This window comes from Ranitomeya variabilis, chromosome 4, assembly GCF_051348905.1.
Source record: "Ranitomeya variabilis isolate aRanVar5 chromosome 4, aRanVar5.hap1, whole genome shotgun sequence".
NCBI lineage: Eukaryota > Metazoa > Chordata > Amphibia > Anura > Dendrobatidae > Ranitomeya > Ranitomeya variabilis.
Genome location: NC_135235.1, coordinates 702,525,518 through 702,542,719, shown reverse-complemented (window position 1 = coordinate 702,542,719; position 17,202 = coordinate 702,525,518). Strand labels below are relative to the sequence as shown.

At 47.7% G+C, this 17,202-nt stretch overlaps 1 protein-coding gene across 1 annotated transcript in view; it reads right to left on the bottom strand.

Annotated features, from left to right (window-relative positions):
* Positions 1 to 17,202, bottom strand: part of LOC143766432 (uncharacterized) — an 805,019-nt gene that overhangs the window by 680,186 nt on the left and 107,631 nt on the right. Inside the window, exons 9-10 of the mRNA XM_077254116.1 lie at positions 1,991 to 2,119; positions 1,682 to 1,861 (exon numbers count right to left, since the gene is read on the bottom strand). Of these exons, the coding sequence (XP_077110231.1) occupies positions 1,682 to 1,861; positions 1,991 to 2,119 (309 nt within the window). The remainder of the gene's footprint in view (positions 1 to 1,681; positions 1,862 to 1,990; positions 2,120 to 17,202) is intronic.

Sequence of the window (17,202 nt, the reverse complement as noted above, 5' to 3'; positions counted from 1 at the left end):
GATCCCCTCTCTCAAGTGGGTGCTGTTGTGGCGAATAGAAAATTAGGATTATTTAGTCTAGAAAAACGAAGACTGAGGGGCGATCTAATAACCATGTATAAGTATATAAGGGGACAATACAAATCTGTTTTTACCAAGGAAGGTGACGGTCACAAGGGGGCATTCTCTAAGTCTGGGGGAGAGAAGGTTTTTCCACCAAGATAGAAGAGGATTCTGTACTGTTAGGGCAGTGAGAATCTGGAATTCCTTGCCTGAGGTGGTGGTGATGGCGAACTCAGTCGAGGGGTTCAGAAGAGCCCTGGATGTCTTCCTGGAGCATAACAATATTATATCTTACAGTTATTAGGTTCTGTAGAAGGACGTAGATCTGGGGATTTATTCTGAAGGAATATAGGCTGAACTGGATGGACAAATGTCTTTTTTCTGCCTTGCTAACTATGTCACCATGTTACTATGATATTTGTGCCACCTGAGTGTGCCTTAGTATGAAAGCAGGTAGAAGTGTTGTATGTGGCATCAGGGCTCCCAGCAAAGGGGCTCTACACCGACCCCTAACCCACCTCGTCTTACTGTGATGTTCAATTGCAAAGACATTCTGGAAGGGAATTTAGATTGTGAGCCCCAATAGGACAGTGATGATAATGTGTGCAAATTGTAAAGCACTGCGGAATATGTTAGCGCTATATACAATTAAGATGATGATGATTATTATTAACTGAAAGCTGTAAATGCTGTCCCAGACCCCGACACCTCATGCCTGGCTGATAGCTGCAGTTCCATGCTGCAGTTTGTACTGTGGTTGAATTGAGGCCACTTTCCTGGTTTCTGTCACTCATTTGATGTGTTTTGGCAGCATTTGGGGGCCGTTCTAAGGTGTTGTGCATGCGTTTGTTTTTGCCTCCCATTGATGTGTGCGTTCGGTAATGTTCGGCGAATATTGCAATTTCGGCGAATGTAATCCGAACCGAACATTGAAATACTTGTTCGTCTCTAGGCACTACTCACCTGGGTAGTCATATGTACAAATCTCCTCTTTATACCACTCATCACCCCTCACATATGTCTCTGTAGTATTAATATGGGTCAGATCTTCACCCTGAAACAAATATTGTAAAAGTCACAGACAGATGGAGAAGTCACATCTATGATCAGCCCTAATCCTGCCATCTCCACCGTTCTCATTACAGAAGTATAAAACATATAATACTGGTGGATAAAACAAGACTGAGCACAAGACCTTCACAGCCGTCTACACATCATAGGGGAGATCCCATGATGCCTTCTCTCCATCTACCTGATGATCCTGAGGAACATTGGGATCCTCTTGGTTACATTCCTGTTGAAGAAGAGGACAGGGACATCTCTCTGGTGTTGTCCTCTTACTGGATAGATCTGGAGGAAACACATACTGGGACTGAATTCATTCCTTACATACAGATAATTATAGGCTGTGTGTATTTAGTCCTGTCTATTACCTGGAGATGTGAGGGGCTGGGGAACCTCCATCATGATGTCCTTGTATAGGTCTTTGTGTCCTTCTAAATACTCCCACTCCTCCATGGAGAAATAGACAGCGACATTCTGACACCTTATAGGAACCTGACACATACAATGATACCGTCATCCCCTGATCCCTTTATAGCGTTACTGTATAATGTCCCAGCATTCCCAGCAGTGTCACCTCTCCAGTCAGCAGCTCAATCATCTTGTAGGTGAGTTCTAGGATCTTCTGGTCATTGATGTCCTCATATACCAGGGGGTTACATGAAGGACTTGAGATTGGCCTCAGGGGTCTTCCCCATCCCTCAGACACAGGGTCCTGACAGCGTTCACTAGAGGTCTTCTTCACCACTGTGTAATCCTGGTTATGGAGAGACACATTAATAAATCTCACTACAGACATTTCCAGACTCCTCACCTCTCCAGTTCTGTCCATCTGTTATTCCCATAGATAAGAATTATGTAATGTGACATCATCAGAATCTCTCACCTCTCCAGTAAGCCGGAAGAGGATCTCTAGGGTGAGGTGTAATATCCTCTCCGCCATCTTGTCTCTGTCCATATCCATCCTTTTTGGGTAAATCAGGAATATTCGGAGAGGATCCGATATTGTAGAGACCTGAATGAGAAGAAGATCCGATGTAACATCATAAAAATCCTGTGTAATAATACAATTACTGGAGATAATAAGGGAAACACATGAGGAAATAGATTGTGTAGATGTTGTATTCTCTTGTATGGATTGGAACATAGGTTGAATTGTTGACAAAGACATCTCCTCCATGCTCCCAATCACTGGCTATGTTACTCACTGCTTCAGCAACTGAATGACTATAGGAATTACAAGTTCGTTGGGAATGACCAAGAAATTCAGAGACCGGTGAGGACCCAAGCAGTAATGGTATTTTATTATTTTACTATATACCGCTTTCTTCCCTGACATCTACTAATAAAACCTATATATTTAGGCCACAGACAACAAGCAGTTTCCTCCTCGGAGACGGCAGCTGAATACGTTCCTCATAGACTCATCTTCCATAACGCTAATTCTCATCTCATTTACCGACACTGGAATCGGCATTAGTAATACTGCAGGAGATATTCATTACACGTGACAGGAGAAATAACGACTTCATGATGAGGACGACATCTTCATCTTCTACTGCGGCTCTAGAAACATATTTGTCCAGAGTCGGTCACTGACTCCATCACCACCGGCCTCTATATGAAGGTTTCCCGACAATATTGTGTGGGGGAATGGAGGAACTGTGGGAACCTTATACTGTGTGGGGGCCAAGAAAGGAGCACGGTACTATGAGAGTAATACATGTTTCTTTGGTTCCCGTCTTTCATAGTTGGGACGTTTGTATCTATCAGCAGAAAAGGAACAAAACCATTGTCATTCTTATAAGGAGACAACACAAACCCCCCTAAATATAACATTTTATAACAACCCCACAATCTGTGACTCTTCAGGGTAAATCGCTCTCTCACCATTGGATTAGAGCTGATACTATGAAGCTAAAGGGACTAAACAGACTTTCTGTCACCTCCATAAAGGGGCACTTTTCCATGTTTGTCAGAACTGTCCGAGGATTATTAGAGGTGATAGTTTCCCCCCAAATAGAAGGGACACCTGTGGGTATTGGGGTCTTTACCTGCTACAGTTCTGGTGTGGAGCCTCCACCCGCAGAGCCGCACTCCACATAGAGAATAATGGAGCCTCCAGCACCGACCTCCACCTGCAGAGCCGCACTCCACATATGGTAGATGCTAGAGTGTATGGGCTCCTTCCAGGTGTGACGTCATTTCCGGGGGCGTGTCCTATCGGGAGGGGGCGTGTTCTCCAAGGCGGCAAAGGAAAGCAGCATGACAGCTTGTGGACGCCATGGAGGTCAGTGGTTTCAGGGTGAAAAATGCTACTTGCCGATCGCTATTCGCTATTGGGGGGAGGCCCTGTGGTGGTCGACCTACTTGTCTGTGTGGGGAGTGACCCGTGGTGGGATTTTGGGGGGTGTTGCTGGCTATTGTGGGGGACCCCTGCAGTAGGATTTTGGGGGTCTCTGCTGCTCGCTATTGTGGGGGATCCCTGCGGTGGGATTTGGGGGGGCTCCGCTGCTGCTGGCTACTGTGGGGGACCGCTGCGGTTTTGGGGCTCCGCTGCTGTTGGCTATTGTGGGGGACCCCTGTGGTGGGATTTTGGGGGGCTCCGCTGCTGCTGGCTATTGTGGGGGACCCCTGTGGTGGGATTTTGGGGGGCTCCGCTGCTGCTTGCTATTGTGGGGGACCGCTGCGGTGTAGTTTTGGGGGGCTCCGCTGCTGCTGGCTATTGTGGGGGACCGCTGCGGTGTAGTTTTGGGGGGCTCCGCTGCTGCTGGCTATTGTGGGGGACCCCTGTGGTAGGATATTGGGGGGCTCTGCTGCTGTTGGCTATTGTGGGGGATCCCTGCGGTGGGGTTTTGGTGGGCTCCGCTGCTGCTCGCTATTGTGGGGGACCCCTGTGGTGGGGTTTTGGTGGGCTCCGCTGCTGCTGGCTATTGTGGGGGACCCCTGCGGTGGGATTTTGGGGGGCTCCGCTGCTGCTGGCTATTGTGGGGGACCGCTGCGGTGTAGTTTTGGGGGGGCTCCGCTGCTGCTGGCTATTGTGGGGGACCCCTGTGGTGGGGTTTTGGGGGGCTCCGCTGCTGCCGGCTATTGTGGGGGACCCCTGTGGTAGGATTTTGGGGGGCTCTGCTGCTGCTGGCTATTGTGGGGGATCCCTGCGGTGGGATTTGGGGGGCTCCGCTGCTGCTGGCTATTGTGGGGGACCGCTGTGGTGTGGGTTTGGGGGGCTCCGCTGCTGCTGGCTATTGTGGGGGACCGCTGCGGTTTTGGGGGGCTCCGCTGCTGCTGGCTATTGTGGGGGACCCCTGCGGTGGGATTTTGGTGGGCTCTGCTGCTGCTGGCTATTGTGGGGAACCCCTGCGGTGGGATTTTGGGAGGCTCTGCTGCTGCTGGCTATTGTGGGGGACCCCTGCGGTGGGATTTTGGGAGGCTCGGCTGCTGCTGGCTATTGTGGGGGACCCCTGCGGTGGGCTTTTGGGGGGACCTGCTGCTGGCTATTGTGGGATTTTGTGGGGGGGGGACTGCTGCTGGCTGTTGTGGTGGACTTCTGTGGTAGGCGACCTGCTTGTGTGAGGGGGGCTGCAGGCTATTGGGGGACCCCTGACCTGCTTGTGGGGGGGCGACCTGCTGCATGCTATTGGGGGTGACCCATTTTAGTGGGGGGTGACCTGCTTGTGGGGGGGGGGGACCTGCTGCTGGCAATTGGGGGGACCCCTGTGGTGGGATTTAGGGGTGACCTGCTTATGGGGTGACTTGTTTGGGGTGGGAGACCTGCTGCTGGCTATTGGGGTGACCCCTATGGTGGGACCCCTGTGGTGTGATTTGGGGGCGACCTGCGTGCGGGGGACCCCTTTTAGTGAGGGTGACCTGCTTATGGTTGGGTTTGGGGAGGCGACCTGCTTGTTGCGGGACCCCTTTTAGTGGGGGCGACCTGCTTGTGGAGGGGTGACCTGCTGATGGCTATTGATGGGCCCCTGTGGTGGGGTTTGGGGGTGACCTGCTGGCTATTGAGGGGGACCCCTGTGGTAGGGTTTGGAGGTGACGTGCTGCTTACAGGGTGGACCCCTTTTAGTGGGGGCGACCTGCTGCTGGCTATTGGGGAGACCCTGGTGGTGGGGTTTGAGGGCGACATGCTTGTGGTCGGGTTTTGGGAGGGCGCGACCTGCTGTCTATTGGGGGGGACCCTTGTGGTGGATGTGGGGGGAGACCTGCTGCAAGCTATTGGGAGACCCCTGTGGTGGGATGTGGGGGTGACCTGCTTGTGGTGGGATGTGGGGAGGCGACCTGCATGTGAGGGGTGACCTGCTGCAGGCTATTTGGGGGACCCCTGTGGTCAGATTTGAGGGCGACCTGCTTGTGGGGAGGCGACCTGCTTGTCGTTGAATGTGGGGAGGCGACCTGCTTGTCGTTGAATGTGGGGAGGCGACCTGCTTGTCGTTGAATGTGGGGAGGCGATCTGCTTGTCGTTGAATGTGGGGAGGCGACCTTCTTGTCGTTGAATGTGGGGAGGCGACCTGCTTGTCGTTGAATGTGGGGAGGCGGCCTGCTTGTCGTTGAATGTGGGGAGGCGACCTGCTTGTCGTTGAATGTGGGGAGGCGACCTGCTTGTCGTTGAATGTGGGGAGGCGGCCTGCTTGTCGTTGAATGTGGGGAGGCGACCTGCTTGTCGTTGAATGTGGGGAGGCGACATGCTTGTCGTTGAATGTGGGGAGGCGACCTGCTTGTCGTTGAATGTGGGGAGGCGACCTGCTTGTCGTTGAATGTGGGGAGGCGACCTGCTTGTCGTTGAATGTGGGGAGGCGACCTGCTTGTCGTTGAATGTGGGGAGGCGACCTGCTTGTCGTTGAATGTGGGGAGGCGACCTGCTTGTCGTTGAATGTGGGGAGGCGACCTGCTTGTCGTTGAATGTGGGGAGGCGACCTGCTTGTCGTTGAATGTGGGGAGGCGACCTGCTTGTCGTTGAATGTGGGGAGGCGACCTGCTTGTCGTTGAATGTGGGGAGGCGACCTGCTTGTCGTTGAATGTGGGGAGGCGACCTGCTGCTGACTATTGGGGGGATCCCGTGGTGGGATTTGGGGATGAGTTGCTGCTTACAGATGGAACCCTTTTATTGGGGGGTGACCTGCTGCTTACTGGGGGATCCCTTTTATTGGGGGGCGACCTGCTTATGGGTTGGGTTTGGGGGGGGCTGAAGAGGGTTTAAGCTGGGTGGGGGGTGGACATCGAAGGGGGTGTGTGCTGGGTGGGGGGGTCCACGTCCGATGGGTGTTGGACGTCCGATGGGGGTTTGTGGGGGTTGGACGTCCGAAGGGGGTGTGTGCTGGGTGGGGGGGTCCACGTCCGATGGGGGTTTGTGCTGGGTGGGGGGGGGTCCACGTGTGATGGGGGTTTGTGCGGGGTGGGGGGTCTGCATCTGGGGGTTTCTGCTGGGTGGGGGGTTCCGCGTCCGGTGGGGGTTGTACGTCCGATGGGGGTTTGTGGGGGTTGCAGTCCGATGGGGGTTTGTGGGGGTTGGACGTCCAATGAGAGTTTAAGCTAGGGTGGCGTTCGATTGGAGGGGGTGTCTGATGGGATTTATGGTTGGGGCAGGGGGCGTCATATTTGGATTTACGCTTGAGGGGAGGGAATGTCTGGTGGGCTTTGGATTTATCCTGTGGGGTCCGCTGGTTAATGTGAGGTGGAGGTTTCTGACTGGGGGAGCGAGTTTATGCTGTGTGGCCATCTGGTTGATGTGGGGGGGGCTAATGCTTCATTGGGGTACACAAAAAAAATATGATTGTATGCTGCTTATGCTATGCAAAAAATTTTTTGAGGTATTTCCCTGTAGAGTAGGCCACACCACCAACTGGCACGAAGCTAATCCTTTTTAGCTTAATGTCAGTAGGAGGCAGACATGGGTCTGGACCACCCAGCCCAGTTCTGACTTAGGTTTTGGGGGGTTTTTTTTATTAACGATTTTCCTTTTTCTTTTCTTTTTTTTTCAGATACGGCTTTTGAGGGCGACAGTGGAATTGTCACTCTAATCTCCCACCTAGAATTGTCACTACCGTATCATCTGTGGTCTACGAGGCAAGGCCCTAACACATCAAGAGTGTTTGTGGTTCCCCAGAGGACGGTCCATGCCACGAATCCCCCTACCCTCCGGCCCCCCCAGAGCCAGATAGAGTAGGGAGGGAAGACTAATCCGTTATGTGCCAGCCGCCGAAAGGTCTGCGTCCAGGTTATTCCATGCCCATCTTCATCATCGGTCTGTGAAGAATGATGTGTGATCTTCAGGACACATATATCCTACCAAGCAGTGAGGGGGCTACTTTAAAAAAAAAAAAAAAAATGGACAGGACAAGTATGTCCTAGTTTGCCCCTGAGCAATATGGACGTCTCCTGGGGAAACCTTCCTATTCATGCAGCCTCCATGTTTTCCAGAGGCTCCTGTGACCCTGCTCTTAAAATATCCAGGCTTCGGTCTAGGACTTCTCTGGTGGCCGGTCCACACCGCCAGTGCCCTGAACAATCATGTACGCCAACTTTCTAGTGTGTCCTGCTCTGCACCTATCAGTTTAAGAGTACTTCGCTTCTGCAACAGAGGACTAAAGTCTGCCTCCCAAGAGATCTGCTGTTCAATTTTGGTTGTCTTGGAAATGTTCTGTCCAAAAAACCGACGGGACAACTCTCCGACCCGCCAGGAAAAGACGAGACCTTCCTTTAAGCCCCCGTCTCACATAGCGAGATCGCTAGCGAGATCGCTGCTGAGTCACAAGTTTTGTGACGCAACAGCGACCTCAGTAGCGATCTCGCTATGTGTGACACGTACCAGCGATCAGGCCCCTGCTGTCAGATCGCTGGTCGTGTTGGAATGGCCTGGACCATTTTTTGGTCGTTGAGGTCCCGCTGACATCGCTGAATCGGTGTGTGTGACACCGATCCAGCGATGTCTTCACTGGTAACCAGGGTAAACATCGGGTTACTAAGCGCAGGGGCGCGCTTAGTAACCCGATGTTTACCCTGGTTACCAAAAAAAACAAACACTACATACTCACCATCTGATGTCCGTCAGGTCCCTTGCCGTCTGCTTCCTGCTCTGACTGTGAGCGCCGGCCGTACAGTGAGAGCACAGCAGTGACGTCACCGCTGCGCTCTGCTCTCACTGTACGGCGGCACTGTCAGAGCAGGAAGCAGACGGCAAGGGACCTGACGGACATCAGATGGTGAGTATGTAGTGTTTGTTTTTTTTGGTAACCAGGGTAAACATCGGGTTACTAAGCGCGGCCCTGCGCTTAAGTAACCCGATGTTTACCCTGGTTACCCGGGTGCTGCAGGGGGACTTCGGCATCATTGAAGACAGTTTCAACAATGCCGAAGTCGTTCCCCTGATCGTTGGTCGCTGGAGAGAGCGGTCTGTGTGACAGCTCCCCAGCGACCACACAACGACTTACCAACGATCACGGCCAGGTCGTATCGCTGGTCGTGATCTTTGGTAAATCGCTATGTGAGACGGGGCCTTTAGGCCAACCCCCTCCTGGCATCCATGAACCCACCAGCACTGGTCTGCTAGGCCTGGATCTAGCAGACTCTCTTCGACATGATGGGGCGTTCCCACCTGGGCTGTTTCTCAGGGTCGGCTGCCGTGTCCTTCAAAATTCAAGGCCGGTATTATGATCTCTGGTCTGGGACACCGAAACCTCAGACATCGGAGGCAGGCCTGGGGGGAACAGAGCCACATACCAAACCGACAGTCCAGCCCGCATGCACCAACAGCATACTACAGTTTTACAATACTTTAGAAATGCATAAAATGAAACAAGCAAAGGCATACAGTTATTCAATGCAAAAAATGCAGTTTTATAAAATTGGAAATGTTTCTATATCTAATGGTAAAATGATATTTATCCAGTATTTCTATAAGTAAAAGTCTGAGATTTCTGTGGGAAATGGTAATTTGTTCCTCTTAAACCAGTTCTGAATGTAAATAAAACATTGCTCTGATGAAGTCTCCACATTGTATTTTTGCCTTTCATTTCATGCGCAGGGCAGGACAAGCCCATGATGTATCTGTGTTAAGGTACCTTCACATTAAGCGACGCTGCAGCGATAGCGACAACGATGCCGATCGCTGCAGCATCGCTGTTTGATCGCTGGAGAGCTGTCACACAGACCGCTCTCCAGCGACCAACGATGCCGAGGTCCACGGGTAACCAGGGTAAACATCGGGTTGCTAAGCGCAGGGCCGCGCTTAGTAACCCGATGTTTACCCTGGCTACCAGCGTAAAATGTAAAAAAAACAAACAGTACATACTTATATTCGCGTCCCCCGGCGTCCGCTTTCTGCACTGACTGAGCGCCGGCCCTAACAGCAGAGCTGTGCTGTACTTTCACTTTACGGCGCTCAGTCAGTGTGGGAAGCGGACGCCGGGGGATGCGAAGGTGAGTATGTACTGTTTGTTTTTTTGCATTTTACACTGGTAACCAGGGTAAACATCGGGTTACTAAGTGCGGCCCTGCGTAAAACATCGCTGGTATCGTTGCTTTTGGTGTCAAACACGACGATACACGCCGGTCTGACGACCAAATAAAGTTCTGAACTTTGTTCAACGACCAGCGATATCACAGCAGGATCCTGATCGCTGCTGCGTGTCAAATATCGCTAGCCAGGACGCTGCAACGTCACGGATCGCTAGCGATATCGTTTAGTGTGAAGGTACCTTAACACATGGAAGGTGCTATAATAACAGCCGTAGGCTGGTTTCACACCAGCGTTCGGCAGGGCTGCGGACGGCAGCCTTCTTCCTCCGTTAAGGCTACTTTCACACTAACGTCGCTTGCTGTACGTCTCAATGCGTCGTTTTGGAGAAAAACCGCATCCTGCAAAGTTGCCTGCATGATGCATTTTTTCTCCATAGACTTTCATTAGCAACACATTGGGACGGATTGCCACACGTCGCACACAGAAAAGGTGAACGGATGGACTCTAAATGCCTAGTTTCCACCGTGAAGCATGGAGGAGGAGGTGTGATGGTGTGGGGGGCTTTGCTGGTGACACTGTTGGGGATTTATTCAAAATTGAAGGCATACTGAACCACCACAGCATCTTGCAGCGACATGCTATACCATCCGGTTTGCTTTTAGTTGGACCATCGTTTATTTTTCAACAGGACAATGACCCCAAACACACCTCCAGGCTGTGTAAGGGCTATTTGATTTAGGGCTCATTTCCACATGCGAGTCACACGTCCGTATCTCGCATGTGGAAATCAAGCTGTGGAGCCGGCACTCAGGAGCGGAGCGAGCGGCCGCATAGGAACACATGGAGCTGCACAGCTCCGCTCCTGAGTGCCGGCGCCAGAGCTTGGTTTCCACATGCGAGATACGGACGTGTGACTCGCATGTGGAAATGAGCCCCAAGAAGGAGAGTGATGGGGTGCTATGCCAGATGACCTGGCCTCCACAGTCACCAGACCTGAACCCAATTGAGATGGTTTGGGGTGAGCTGGACCGCAGAGTGAAGGCAAAAAGGGCCAACAAGTGTTAAGCATCTCTGGGAACTCCTTTAAGATTGTTGGAAGACCATGCCCAGTGACTACCTCTTGAAGCTCATCAAGAGACTGCCAAGAGTGTGCAAAGCAGTCATCAAAGCAAAAGGTGGCTACTTTGAAAAACCTAGAATATAAGACATATTTTCAGTTGCCTTACACTTTTATTAAGTATATAATTCCACATAGTTTTGATGCCTTCAGTGTGAATGTACAGTTTTCATAGTCATAAAAATACAGAAAAATCTTTAAATGAGGTGTGTCTAAACATTTGGTCTGTACTGTCTGTGTGTATGTATGTGTGTGTGTGTGTATATGTATATGTGTGTATATATATATATATATATAATATATTACACGGACAGCGAAATAGACGTTAGACCCATCTGCTGTCCATATACCACACGAGGCTAATCCTCTTACTACCCACAGAGCCTGCCATGATTCGCTTTACGGCACAAGACTATACTTGCGGTACCATAACGTAAGGCCACCTGCCTATTATTAATACCATTTTATAAGATACTCTTTATGCTATGAGGATACTATTTATGCTATACTACTATTCACCTTGCTAAGCGGCCATTTGATAAAGACTCGGGAGGAGTCGAAATGTTGTCAGTTTGACTTCTGGTCGCATTCTGCATTGTTGAATGATATGTCTATAGCACTTCAATAAATTTCAAGTTTTTCACAAATGATACACTTAGAGTGTGCGGTGTATTAAATTCATATTCATTAATGAGCGGAACCACGTGACCGCTGAACACAGGAAGAGCTGCCCGGAGACCATCGGACATGCAGGGACCGTGCCAGGAGCAGGTGAGTATGTGACAGCCGCCGCTTCCCCGCCGACAATGACTCGAGTATAAGCCGAGAGGGTCTCTTTCTGCCCAAAAAAATTTCGGCTTTTAGGCGAGTATATACGGTACAGCACTCTAGAAGGGTGTGTATAAGGGCATATAGGTGCTGGTGGTACTATATATGGGGAAAACCTGGTGACAGGTTCCCTTTAAGAAACCTATGGAACTAGGTTAAAATTAGCATTTTTTTGGATGGTGAAAAACTTGTAATTTAAATATTGATGGTGGCTGAACTGCAGGTGGTCTGTGTCGCTTCATAAGTTTAAGGCCGGGGTCACACTAGCGTAGAATACGGATGAGCGCTATGTGAGAAAGCATCGCATGGCACTCGGACCAGTGTTAATCTATGGGGCAGATCACATCTGTGATTATTTTTTCATGCCGAATCAGCATACGAGAACAATCGCAGCATATATACCTGACAGGGGCCCATACATTCTGATATTATCAGTAATATATACCTGACAGGGCCCCATACATTCTGATATTATCAGTAATATATACCTGACTGGAGCCCATACATTCTGATATCATCACTAATATACACCTGACAGGGGCCCATACATTCTGATATCATCACTAATATATACATGACAGGAGCCCATACATTCTGATATCATCACTAATATATACCTGACAGGAGCCCATACATTCTGATATCATCACTAATATATACCTGACAGGGGCCCATACATTCTGATATCATCACTAATATATACCTGACAGGGCCCATACATTCTGATATCATCACTAATATATACCTGACAGGAGCCCATACATTCTGATATTATCAGTAATATATACCTGACAGGGCCCCATACATTCTGATATTATCAGTAATATATACCTGACAGGGGCCCATACATTCTGATACCATCACTAATATATACCTGACAGGGCCCATACATTCTGATATCATCACTAATATACACCTGACAGGGGCCCATACATTCTGATATCATCACTAATATATACCTGACAGGAGCCCATACATTCTGATATCATCACTAATATATACCTGACGGGCCCATACATTCTGATATCATCACTAATATATACCTGACAGGAGCCCATACATTCTGATATCATCACTAATATATACCTGACAGGGGCCCATACATTCTGATATCATCACTAATATATACCTGACAGGAGCCCATACATTCTGATATTATCACTAATATATACCTGACAGGGGCCCATACATTCTGATATCATCACTAATATATACCTGACAGGAGCCCATACATTCTGATATCATCACTAATATATACCTGACAGGGGCCCATACATTCTGATATCATCACTAATATATACCTGACAGGAGCCCATACATTCTGATATCATCACTAATATATACCTGACAGGAGCCCATACATTCTGATATCATCACTAATATATACCTGACAGGGGTCCATACATTCTGATACCATCACTAATATATACCTGACAGGAGCCCATACATTCTGATATCATCACTAATATATACCTGACAGGGGCCCATACATTCTGATATCATCACTAATATATACCTGACAGGAGCCCATACATTCTGATATCATCACTAATATATACCTGACAGGGGTCCATACATTCTGATATCATCACTAATATATACCTGACAGGAGCCCACACATTCTGATATCATCAGTAATATATACCTGACAGGGGCCCATACATTCTGATACCATCACTAACATATACCTGACAGGAGCCCACACATTCTGATATCATCAGTAATATATACCTCACAGAGGCCCATACATTCTGATATTATCACTAATATACACCTGACAGGGGCCCATACATTCTGATATCATCGCTTATATATACCTGACAGGAGCCCGTACAGTCTACAGTATATCTACAGTAATATATACCTGACAGGAGCCCGTACAGTCTATATCTACAATAATATATGCCTGAAAGGAGTCTGTACAGTCTATATCTACAATAATATATACCAGGAAGGAGCCCATACACTCTAGCATCTTCAGTAATGAGCCGGCTAGAGTGTATGGACTGCAGTCAGGGAACCAGGAAGGAGCCCATACAGTCTATATCTACAATAATATATACCTGACAGGAGCCCGTACAGTCTGTATCTACAATAATATATACCTGACAGGAGCCCGTACAGTCTATATCTACAATAATATATACCTGACAGGAGCCCGTACAGTCTGTATCTACAATAATATATATCTGACAGGAGCCCGTACAGTCTGTATCTACAATAATATATATCTGACAGGAGCCCGTACAGTCTGTATCTACAATAATATATACCTGACAGGAGCCCGTACAGTCTATATCTACAATAATATATACCTGACAGGAGCCTGTACAGTCTGTATCTACAATAATATATACCTGACAGGAGCCCGTACAGTCTATATCTACAATAATATATACCTGACAGGAGCCTGTACAGTCTGTATCTACAATAATATATACCTGACAGGAGCCCGTACAGTCTATATCTACAATAATATATACCTGACAGGAGCCTGTACAGTCTGTATCTACAATAATATATACCTGACAGGAGCCCGTACAGTCTATATCTACAATAATATATACCTGACAGGAGCCTGTACAGTCTGTATCTACAATAATATATACCTGACAGGAGCCCGTACAGTCTATATCTACAATAATATATACCTGACAGGAGCCTGTACAGTCTATATCTACAATAATATATACCTGACAGGAGCCCGTACAGTCTATATCTACAATAATATATACCTGACAGGAGCCCGTACAGTCTATATCTACAATAATATATACCTGACAGGAGCCCATACAGTCTGTATCTACAATAATATATACCTGACAGGAGCCCGTACAGTCTATATCTACAATAATATATACCTGACAGGAGCCCGTACAGTCTGTATCTACAATAATATATACCTGACAGGAGCCCGTACAGTCTATATCTACAATAATATATACCTGACAGGAGCCCGTACAGTCTGTATCTACAATAATATATACCTGACAGGAGCCCGTACAGTCTGTATCTACAATAATATATACCTGACAGGAGCCCATACAGTCTGTATCTACAATAATATATACCTGACAGGAGCCCGTACAGTCTATATCTACAATAATATATACCTGACAGGAGCCCATACAGTCTGTATCTACAATAATATATACCTGACAGGAGCCCGTACAGTCTGTATCTACAATAATATATACCTGACAGGAGCCTGTACAGTCTGTATCTACAATAATATATACCTGACAGGAGCCTGTACAGTCTGTATCTACAATAATATATACCTGACAGGAGCCCGTACAGTCTATATCTACAATAATATATACCTGACAGGAGCTCATACAGTCTATATCTACAATAATATATACCTGACAGGAGCCCGTACAGTCTGTATCTACAATAATATATACCTGACAGGAGCCCGTACAGTGTATATCTACAATAATATATACCTGACAGGAGCCCGTACAGTCTGTATCTACAATAATATATACCTGACAGGAGCCCGTACAGTCTATATCTACAATAATATATACCTGACAGGAGCTCATACAGTCTATATCTACAATAATATATACCTGACAGGAGCTCATACAGTCTATATCTACAATAATATATACCTGACAGGAGCCCGTACAGTCTGTATCTACAATAATATATACCTGACAGGAGCCCGTACAGTCTATATCTACAATAATATATATCTGACAGGAGCTCATACAGTCTATATCTACAATAATATATACCTGACAGGAGCCCGTACAGTCTGTATCTACAATAATATATACCTGACAGGAGCCCGTACAGTCTGTATCTACAATAATATATACCTGACAGGAGCCCATACAGTCTGTATCTACAATAATATATACCTGACAGGAGCCCGTACAGTCTATATCTACAATAATATATACCTGACAGGAGCCCATACAGTCTGTATCTACAATAATATATACCTGACAGGAGCCCGTACAGTCTGTATCTACAATAATATATACCTGACAGGAGCCTGTACAGTCTGTATCTACAATAATATATACCTGACAGGAGCCTGTACAGTCTGTATCTACAATAATATATACCTGACAGGAGCCCGTACAGTCTATATCTACAATAATATATACCTGACAGGAGCTCATACAGTCTATATCTACAATAATATATACCTGACAGGAGCCCGTACAGTCTGTATCTACAATAATATATACCTGACAGGAGTCCGTACAGTCTATATCTACAATAATATATACCTGACAGGAGCCCGTACAGTCTATATCTACAATAATATATACCTGACAGGAGTCCGTACAGTCTATATCTACAATAATATATGCCTGACAGGAGCCCGTACAGTCTGTATCTACAATAATATATACCTGACAGGAGCCCGTACAGTGTATATCTACAATAATATATACCTGACAGGAGCCCGTACAGTCTGTATCTACAATAATATATACCTGACAGGAGCCCGTACAGTCTATATCTACAATAATATATACCTGACAGGAGCTCATACAGTCTATATCTACAATAATATATACCTGACAGGAGCTCATACAGTCTATATCTACAATAATATATACCTGACAGGAGCCCGTACAGTCTGTATCTACAATAATATATACCTGACAGGAGCCCGTACAGTCTATATCTACAATAATATATACCTGACAGGAGCTCATACAGTCTATATCTACAATAATATATACCTGACAGGAGCCCGTACAGTCTGTATCTACAATAATATATACCTGACAGGAGCCCGTACAGTCTGTATCTACAATAATATATACCTGACAGGAGCCCATACAGTCTGTATCTACAATAATATGTGCCTGAAAGGAGTCTGTACAGTCTGTATCTACAATAATATATACCAGGAAGGAGCCCGTACAGTCTGTATCTACAATAATATATACCTGACAGGAGCCCGTACAGTCTGTATCTACAATAATATATACCTGACAGGAGCCCATACAGTCTGTATCTACAATAATATGTGCCTGAAAGGAGTCTGTACAGTCTGTATCTACAATAATATATACCAGGAAGGAGCCCATACACTCTAGCATCTTCAGTAATGAGCCGGCTAGAGTGTATGGGCTGCAGTCAGGCACCTGGAAGGAGCCCATACACTCTAGGCTCAACCCTCCACATATATGGCTGCTCTGTGTGCACAGGACCTGTGATGAGGTCACAGGAGGTGAGGAGTCAGGGGTCACATGATCAGGGGCCTCAGTGTATGCAGGACTCTGCTGGTTGTCATGGTGCTGGATGAGGGGAAGTTTATGTGTGGGGTCAGGAGGGGTTTACAGTGTGGATGTAGCAGAGCCGTGTGTGTACAAGGTGTACGGAGCGGAGCCGTGTGTGTAGGAGGTGTACGGAGCGGAGCCGTGTGTGTACGAGGTGTACGGAGCGGAGCCATGTGTGTACGAGATGTACGGAGCAGAGCCGTGTGTGTATGAGGTGTACGGAGCGGAGCCGTTTGTGTACGAGGTGTACGGAGCGGAGCCGTTTGTGTACGAGGTGTGTAACGGGGTCTACTGTGCTGTAGTACCTCTTTCACCACCCCGTGTTTCAGGAGTTCCACTCTGCTTTGGTTGGATTCTGAATGAAGGACGCTGGCTGGAATTCCTTGGTTACATGGGTGCATATAAAATCTCACTGCTTCTCCACGTATTTCCAGACTTTA